Below are 9,394 nucleotides of genomic sequence, written 5' to 3' on the forward strand. Positions count from 1 at the left end.
ACTCTAAATGCTGAAATTAGTCTTTTAATCTCAAATAGAAGTCAAGTCAGTCTTGCAACAAATCTGAAGAAGTGTTTTCAGTCAGAGGCTTTTTAAGATTTGTTGCAAAACTGACCACTACTGGAGATTCTTCCAGATCATATGAGTTGGAACAACTTTTAATTTCACTTTGGTATAAATAAAATATTTGTGAATAGAACTGGATTAATGACAGAAATGAACACTCTCACATTAAACATTTATTATTCCCAAAACCTTATAAACATTTAACAACAAAGCATTCAATTCAACATGTAAACATATTTAGATAGCATCTAAGTTCATGTTAGTAATTTCAATTTTAGTTTATTGCATCTTACTGTACATGTGGAGGTGTGGATTGCATTTCTAGTATCACTTTGTTGTGATACTACACAACAAGGTGTTGTTGCGCCACTTGTTGTGATACCAACAGTGGCGCAGTTGGTAGAGCTGTTGCCTTGCAGCAAGAAGGTTCTGGGTTCAATTCCCGGCCTGGGGTATTTCTGCATGGAGTTTGCATGTTCTCCCTGTGCATGCGTGGGTTTTCTCCGGGTACTCCGGTTTCCTCCCACAGTCCAAAAACATGACTGTTAGGTTAATTGGCCTCTCCAAATTGCTCGTAGGTGTGAGTGTGTGTGTGTCCTGTGTGTCTCTGTGTTGCCCTACGACAGACTGGCGACCTGTCCAGGGTGAACCCCGCCTCTCACCCGAAACGTTAGCTGAAGATAGGCACCAGCAACCCTCCCGACCCCATTAAGGGACAAGGGTGCAAGAAGATGGATGGATGGACTTTGTTGTGATCTGTGATTTCTGTGTAGTTATTTTTGAGGTTTTCTGTGTTTAGTCCTGTCTTCCCTGTTGATTGCTTCCCAGCTGTGTCTAGTTACCTGATCACCCTTCCTGTGTATTTAAACCCACCTGTTGTCGTCTCTTGTCGGGTCCTTGTCTACTGTTGCATGTTGATGCTCTCCAGTCATTCTGATAAGTCCTAGTTTGCTTAGCTCTTGTTTTTCAGTCTTCAGTTATCAGTTGCTACAGGTATTTAGCTGTTTGCTAAACTCTCTGCTGTGCCGCCTGTTCTGGACTGTATTGAGCTTCTTTCATTAAATTTAATCACTTTCTCTACAACCTGGGTCCAGCCTGTGTCTCTCTTCTTCACCTCAATCCCCACTTCTTGACACACTTCTCATAACATAAAAATGCATCAATTAAAAAAAATATATTTAAGCATAAACCTTTGATTCAACAGCGAGAGGTAATACTGAATGCTTATTAATCTCTTATACTTCTACACAATGAGAAGATTACATTTCATTCTATTTTTTTTTTTACCTCTTTTCTGAAAGGATAAAGTAGGACGTGATTGTTTCGTCCTGGCGCTTTTAGTTTGATAAATGAGTTTTCCATCCTGAAGAGCCACTATCCTTCAATTATTAGATGTATGTCTTCTCCAGTACATCAAAATGAAATGACTGAATTCCTTCATAAGCCTTTAGTTATTTAGCTTTACATTCAAAGACTAACAAAAGTAGGTAAACCCTACCTATTGTCAATACCTATTTGTATTTGTGTTATATTTATATACTGTATAAATATAAATGCATTTCTATTTATATATAAACATAAATATACTGACTTACTGGTTATACTCTGTGCTTCAATTGTTCACTATTTTAATACAGTTGAGCTCAAAATTATTTGGATTTTAAAATAATTTTTGTTTAAAGTTTGATTCTGATATGGAGTTAGACAGACATCACTCAACAGGACAATGTAAAAGAGTGCCAATTTTGAAAAAGAAAAGCATCTACTTTTATTTACATTTCAATATAAAATGCAAACATTTAACAATAATAATTTACACACTCCCTTAAAAGAAACAGAAAAACTATTGGGGTTACTGCGATCAAACCTTTCTTGCTATTTCAGTTGAGCTTTTTTGCATGCTTCTTCTGGTTTTTGACTGTTTGTCTTTGGTGATGACCCCCCACCTCTGGCCAAAGCACCAGCCCAAATCTTTGTCTGACTTTGGCTGGCCCACTCTAACCAAGATTGCTCTAAAACTAAATCGAAGGTGAGTATGAATAATTATGAGCCTAACTGCATTTTGTGCATGACATCGAGTACTGACGGTTTTCTTTCTCTCGCTAAACAAAAACAGATGAATTTGTAAGCTGCCATTAACTCGTTTTGCTGGCAAGTACTGTGCAAAGCATTACCATGACAACCAGTCATGTGTATATAGTACAACACTCAAAGGGACAATATTATTCACTTACACAAATGAACTACACTTTCAGATTTCGCCAACTTGGAGAAAGATGTGAGCGGGATTTGAACACCAGATCTTGAGTTCAAGCCAAGTTTCAAGTCTTAAGGACGAGTCCAAATAAAGTCAGGAATCTGTTTGTTGTGTAACCAAAGTGTTCCTGAAATCTGTGTCTCTGTATCTAAATACCGCTGTGGTGGCAAATCGTACACAGAAAAAGGAACCATGTCTTTGATAAAAATAACGTTTGTGCATAGACGTGTCACTACAGCAAGAACTGAAAAAGTCTTTGAACGTGTTAAAAAATATTTTCACATAAATCAGTAAATAAAAAAAACATACTTATAGAAAGTAAAATCTATGACAATAGTTATTGTTCAGTCTTTCAGGAGAAAGGTTTCACTACAAGTAGAAATACATTACACATTTATTACTTTGTATTCTTCGCTATCTCTCAGCCTCTTCGCTGGCTTTGGGAGCCGAGCCCTTATCCACCAGACCCAAACTGCTGTTCGGTATACTTTGATTGTATTTCAGGTTTCTTCTCCCTTTAAGAATGAAAATCATTTTGGAGCGGTAGTGATCTCCAGCCAGGAAGTACAGAATCGGATCAATGCAGCTGTTGATGCTTGCCAGCGGCCTGGTGATTTTGTAGGTGAAGTTCACGATGTTGAGGAACTCACAGTTGAGATTCAGCACACGGGACGTGTAGTAGAGTGTCCGTGTGATGTGAAATGGGACGAAGCTGACTGCGAACACCACCAACACCACGATGATGAGCTTGATGGACTTCTGACGCGACCTGGAGGTCTGCTGGCTGGAAGATAATCCTTGTCTGGGCTGACACAGGGTCCGCGCCATTAGACAGTAACACACCAAAATGACTATGAAGGGGACGCCAAACAGCAGCACCATGACTACAGAACTGTAGTCAACGTACTGTTCGAAGGCTTCCTGACTGGTTGTGTCATGGCACAACGTGTCATTGTCCCTCCTTGAGGTGGTGACAAATATGAGGTTGGGCACCAGGCAGACCGTCACGACACACCACACCGAGCCACACACCAGGTGAGCATGACGGGACTTTACCTTAGTCAGCACTTGAATGGGGTGGCAGATGCCAAGATACCGATGCACACTGATGCAGGTGAGGAAGAGGATGCTGCAGTAGAGATTGGCGTAGAAGAGGAAGCGGATTATTTTGCAGGCAGCCACGCCGAAGGGCCAGTCACTGCGGTTGGCGTAGTAGTAGATGAGAGTGGGCAGCGAGAGCACGTACAAAAAGTCGGACAGGGCGAGGTGGAACATGTACACGGTGCTCGGGTTCCACGGGCGCATCTTTATGAACATCCACAATGCCATGGCGTTGAGAACGAACCCAACAACAAAAACCAGGCCGTAGGACACAGGAAGCAGGATGTATTTAAACTCCTCATTAAAACGGCAGCTGGAGTTAAAGACTGATGTGAAAACCTCCGACTGGTTGTGTGAACTAGAGTTCCTGATGACCAGCTCCATGTTAGCCATGTTAAAGACAGTAGGCGACAAAACCTAAAAAGAAAAGAAAACATGGAGATATCAGGGTTTTTGTTGCATTAACATGTCAAAACAAACATCCATCGTCTACAGCCGCTTGTCTCTGCAGGGTCAATAGGTTTCCAGTGCCTAGCTTCAGCTGTCATTGGGTCAAAGGAGTGTGACACTCCGGGTGGCAACACAGAGACATACAGAGTGAATGCACACTCACATGCGCAAATCTAAGGGCGGCTTAGAGCACTCACTTAACCCCCAGTCATGTTTTTAGACTGTGGGAGGAAGTCAGAGTACCCAATGAGAAACCCTGCATGCATGTGGAGAACATGCAAAAACCTATGATGGTTTTTATAATCCTTCATGATCTCCACTTACGTTAAGGAATGAGAATTAAAAAACCTACACATCTTTTCACATCTAGAACCAAAATCCTAGACAGCAGCAGACAGGACGTCATTGCTGCTCATGCTTGTTCTGAAAATATTACTTTAGATGCAGCACAAACAAATTAATTTCTGTATATCTTTAAACATGTCTTAATGTGATCAACCCAAAAGTCTAATTACATTCAGTAATGGAAAAATCTATCCACTACAGAAGCCAAGAGGTTTGTCCGCATGTACTTATTCCCAATGATTTTCTTGAGATAACGAGTTAATTTCCTGTTTTCTGCAGATATTTTTTCCGATGGTTTTCTTGAGATTAGTTCATTTCTCAATGTTTTCTTGACATAAATTAATTTCCTGATGATATTTTACAATTCTAAGAATTACTTGCTTTAATTAAGTTTTACAAGTAGCTTCTCCAGCATGAACTGCATGTTTAAGTTCATACAACAGCATTTCAATCTGATTTGACTGCAGTTTGCAAGGCCACGCTAAGTCCTGTGTTTTGTTTTTTATTTCTGTGCAGTTTTGACATTGACTTGCTGATGTGCTTTGGACCAGAATTACCTTTTAGAGAGTAAAAATAATGATTCTATCAATCACAGCAACAAAACATCTCCAGATTTGCTTACCTGTAGATATAATGTTCTTTTTCTGAGGCACTAAGCCAGTTTTGCACCAGAAGTAGTGGAAAGCCTACCAGCAAAAAAGTTTCAATTTTGTCTCGTCAATCCACAGAATATTTTCTCGCAGCTCTTGAGGACCACAAAGACACTTTTTGGTAAATGTGAGACAGGCCGGTGTGTTCTTTTTGAGCAACAGCAGATTTCCCCTTTGAACTTTCACATGAGCGCCAGAAGAAAAATAAATATAAAAAGTAATTTTTTCCCTGTATTTTACAATGATAATAGCTTTGATCTAAAACTACAGTAATATGATGCCATCAAAGGCTTTAAAACTCAGTGAGTTTATTGGCTCCAAACAGTCACACAACAGGAAAGCTGTCACAGATTCATAACATGAGTGACACTTATAGGACAAAATACTAGAATAGTTCATCTCAACTACTTTTTATATTTTTTCTCTGATCAGTTACAACAAAATAACTTCTGACATTGATTGTAAAATACATTCAGAGAGTTTGATGGAGTTTAAACATTGAGCTAATCAAATGCAACAAAGAGCTGAACACAGATATTTACATGCTGCATAAAAACCACAAATCTTTTTTCCTGTTACATCAGACTTAATTAGCATGGTATCTGTGAGCAAAATGCAAAAATGTGTGAATGTGTTTAAAAAATTAGTTCCTGTTTATTCTGGCTTTTAGCTATTCTAAATAACTTTGGTAATCCAAAATGATCTAAAAGAGAAAAAGTCTAGAGTAATATAATATCAGACAGCAATAAAAAAATGCTTTGTGTCATTAATTATATATATTACAAGAGTCATCTGCATATTTGAGCATGAACATCTCTAATGCCTCTTTAACTAGCTTCTCCGTATTTAATTAAAGAAAATTGCAGTCATCCTAAAACCGAACCTTGTTGTACATCCATCTTGCAGTTTTGAAAGCTTAAATGAACCCAAGCATATAATGTATAGCTTAATGTTTTACAACACCCAAACCGACTTACTGCAGTTTATTTTGATGTAGCTTTTCACACATCAACAATCATTTGCATTAATATCTGTAAGACATTCTCTGGATGTTGTCACAGAACAGGCTAACTTAAACTAAGCTGTCGTAGGATGTGGTTTAGAGTTGTTTGTTAAAATTAATCAGGGTTTCCCTGAAAATAAAGTCATTACGAAACATCCGTCTCTCATTCATGACTAGTAATGTTTTCACAGATGTGCAACTTGCTTGCGGTTTTCATACTAATGAACCCCAGATGTTTGCTTTCTAGTTAACTCCATCAAACAAGACTGTCCACTCTGACCTGCTGACCAACAAAAACACCAAATCATTTTAAAAATCTGTGAAAATGAGGAGGGAAAAGTTTACTTTGGTTTAAGTTCATTTATCTCAAAACTTTAAGGTTTGTGTCTCAAATTACCACAAAGTCATGTTTCACTCAGTGAGTGATTCAGGTTTGAAGGGGAAAGAAACACTCACACTGTAAGAATTGTACAACTTTTACAACTGCGTAAGAGCTGTAAAAATATAACACATGCCAAAGGCTTTACATCACATGGATGATACTCTTCTTCAGAAAAGGTAATTCAACAGGTTGCTCTTGTTTATCTTTTTGCGTCTGGCAGCAGTTTGTCATTGTTATGTTGTTCACCTCATACCTTAATTCCTCAAGAGTAAGACCAATCTCTTCCTGGAAGTTTCATAAAAACACTTTTCTGATTGGAGGGTAAAGATTCGACATTTCCCTTTCTCATCAAATGCCCAGTTAAACCATAAACCCAGAAACATATGCCAAAATTATCTACATGTTTTACTTAAATTTACAAGACACTGTAAAATGGACACGTTGAAGCTCATACCAGCACACAGTAATAAATTACATAATGATAATAATGGCTCATTTTCTGTAAGATACTGTTTTCTAAACAAAATTAAACCCTACAACATAATTCACATTTCAGTGAATTCATTTATTTAATGGGCAATAAATCCCACATTAAGAAAAAAATATAATTTTTTTGTTTGTTTTTTAAAAAGAAATCGCTGTTGCCACATTTATTGCCACTCCTAAGACGTCCAATGAAGATATGCTTTACTTAATCACTTTAGCAGGTTTTAATTAATCTACAACTTTCTGTTATAGAAACAGAAAAAAAATGCCATTCAACTAAAGAAGATTTGCCTGGAACCCTTGCAAAGCAATGCAAATGGCTGCAAAGAAAGCTACTCATTTTGCTAATCTACAGTCGGTAAAAACAACTGGAGGGTTACACAGAAGAATCTACATTTTTTCCCCCCGCTCACTGTGAGGGGAAGGAAACAAACAAAAACAGCATCATTAATAGAGGAGAGATTATGCTCGAGCCGAACCAGGATTTTATTTGTAGTTGTTTTTCTTTACAGAGGTGCTATTAAATGTTGCAGGCGCTGTGACCATGTGTGCAATGTTCCACCATTTCACTGCTAAGCACAACATTCCAGTGTTTTTATGCCACCACACTGCACACTCTTGAAACTTATTCTAAGCAGACCACAATCAAAACAACCAGTTTTAACGTTTAATGAAGCTGGTTCTAGATACAACGGGTTCTAGAACTAGTTCATAATGTGGTTGAGGAATTGCTTTTTATGAACAGTTACTCCTGGTTTTCTGCAGCAAAGTTTGATGCTACTTTTTCACCTCTGGACTGTTGTCATTGTGCCAATAAGGTGTTGTTGTTTTCTTTACAACTGGGGGTAATGTTAGCATCTCAAAAGCTCACATGATACCTGAACTATGACCTCAAAACTCAGAGGAGTACAAAAGGAGGCTTCATCGCTGCAGAGCACCAAGTTTCTCTGTCTGGTTTTCTATCCAACCCTAAAGCGAGACTTAAGGGGGGATAGCAAAAGCAAATGATGCAGATTAGCAATGCTTGCTAACAAGGGATTGTGTAATCCAAGTCATGTTATCCTGAAATGTTGTCTTTCTGTCTCCTGGATATTGAGGTGTTTGCATGTCATGTGGCAACAGTGTCTTCAGTCAGAAGCTTCTTCAGATTCGTTGCATGACTGACCGCTACTGGAGATCTTTCTTGCCCATCTCATTTCCATCTACAACTACTCTATTAAGATACTTGGACGATATTACTTATGAAAACATTTAAAGTGTTTTTAAATTAAACGTTGTTATCATTACATTACATTAAGTTCTGCAAGTTGATCTCAGCCTGAAAGAAATCCAAATAATTATCAAATCCTTTCACTAAATAATGTTTCTAAACATGTATTTTTAAAAAAAGCTAAACATGTAGCCCATATTTAACTTTTTTTTTCTTTTTTTTTTCTTTTTTTTTAAATAAAACTCACTTTCTCTTTATTTCACTAACTTGTTCCTCTCTGTTGAGAGCTTACACGGGGGAAACGCAAAGAAATACAGAAAAAAGACCGACATTGTTCGCTTTTATTATCCTCGATTACGGTTTTCATAGATCGCTCATATTCCTGTTCGCGTTTTATCCGAGCTAAGCATCTGGTTTTCCGGATTTTGCGCAGTTCAGTCAAGCCTTTGAAAACAAAGTTGAGTGAACGCGTCTGCCTTCACTCACCTAAGCAGGATCCTAACCGCGTTGCTGTCAGGAAGCTCTGATCCTCGAAAGTTGTTTATTTCCCTTCTCCACTTGTTTCTGATGCCTAGAGCAACAAAAAAAAAAAAAAAAAAAAAAAAAGCGCTTCGTTGGTGCCTCTCCGTTGGTGTCCAGAAGCGACTGTTTAGGTTCACGCTTGTTGCAATTTGTGGCAGGAAGCTGGAGGGTTGGAGTCCATGGCAGCGCAGCCAGAAACGTCAGTCAACACTGAGAGGAGCGAGAATGGGGAAGGAAATGGAAGCTGGGGAGTGAACAACGCATGCAGCCAAAACGAAGAGAAAGAGAAGAAATTGTCCGTAGGGTGTCATCTTCCGTTTAGAGCTTTAATAATAAAGTTTATGAATGTAAAATACACGCCATGTCAATTAGAGTAAGGGAGAAAAGGGAGTTACGGTTGAAGTGAAACATCATGAGTTAAAGCTATATTTCTGTGGAGTAGTGGTGCCAAAAGGTTGGGGTCAGGACCCTAAAGTGGGTCGTGGAAATCTGGGTATGCGGCCATAAACTGTTCTCCAGATAGGACAACCAAGAATCTGCAATTTAAGGTTCCATTTACCAGGAACCTTTAGATGGAGCAGATGATAAATTCTTAGCACAACCGTAATCTCCATGTGGATTATGGCCAAAAATATTAGTTGTTCCATCAAATCTCTAAAACATAAAGTTTATACATTTATAAACTGGAACCTGACTTTTCAAAGTTACTTTGGAGAAAAGCCATACTCTTTTATACCATCTTCATCTTCGAGAGATTCTATAAATGCTGTCTCCAAGTCTGATTATCATAGAAGCCCATTTCCAACAATGATGATAAAAAGTGTATTATGGCATATCTATCTAATCATTATGAGATAATTTGTCTATTATTTTCCTCTTCTTTTGACATGGGATTTTGCCAAAACTTCTGAAGTATTGCCTC

At 38.3% G+C, this 9,394-nt stretch overlaps 1 protein-coding gene across 1 annotated transcript; it reads right to left on the reverse strand.

Annotated features, from left to right (window-relative positions):
* Positions 1-226: 226 nt before the first annotated feature.
* Positions 227-9,175, reverse strand: LOC103471619 (P2Y purinoceptor 4). The gene is made up of 2 exons (XM_008420748.3): positions 8,437-9,175; positions 227-3,841 (listed from the first exon to the last, which is right to left on the reverse strand). Exon 2 carries the CDS (start codon positions 3,815-3,817, stop codon positions 2,738-2,740), a length of 1,080 nt encoding a protein of 359 aa, XP_008418970.1. The 5' UTR covers positions 3,818-3,841; positions 8,437-9,175; the 3' UTR covers positions 227-2,737.
* Between the last annotated feature and the right edge of the window lie 219 nt (positions 9,176-9,394).

This window comes from Poecilia reticulata, chromosome 10 (assembly GCF_904066995.2).
Source record: "Poecilia reticulata chromosome 10, P_reticulata-male-v2, whole genome shotgun sequence".
Taxonomy (NCBI): Eukaryota; Metazoa; Chordata; class Actinopteri; order Cyprinodontiformes; family Poeciliidae; genus Poecilia; species Poecilia reticulata.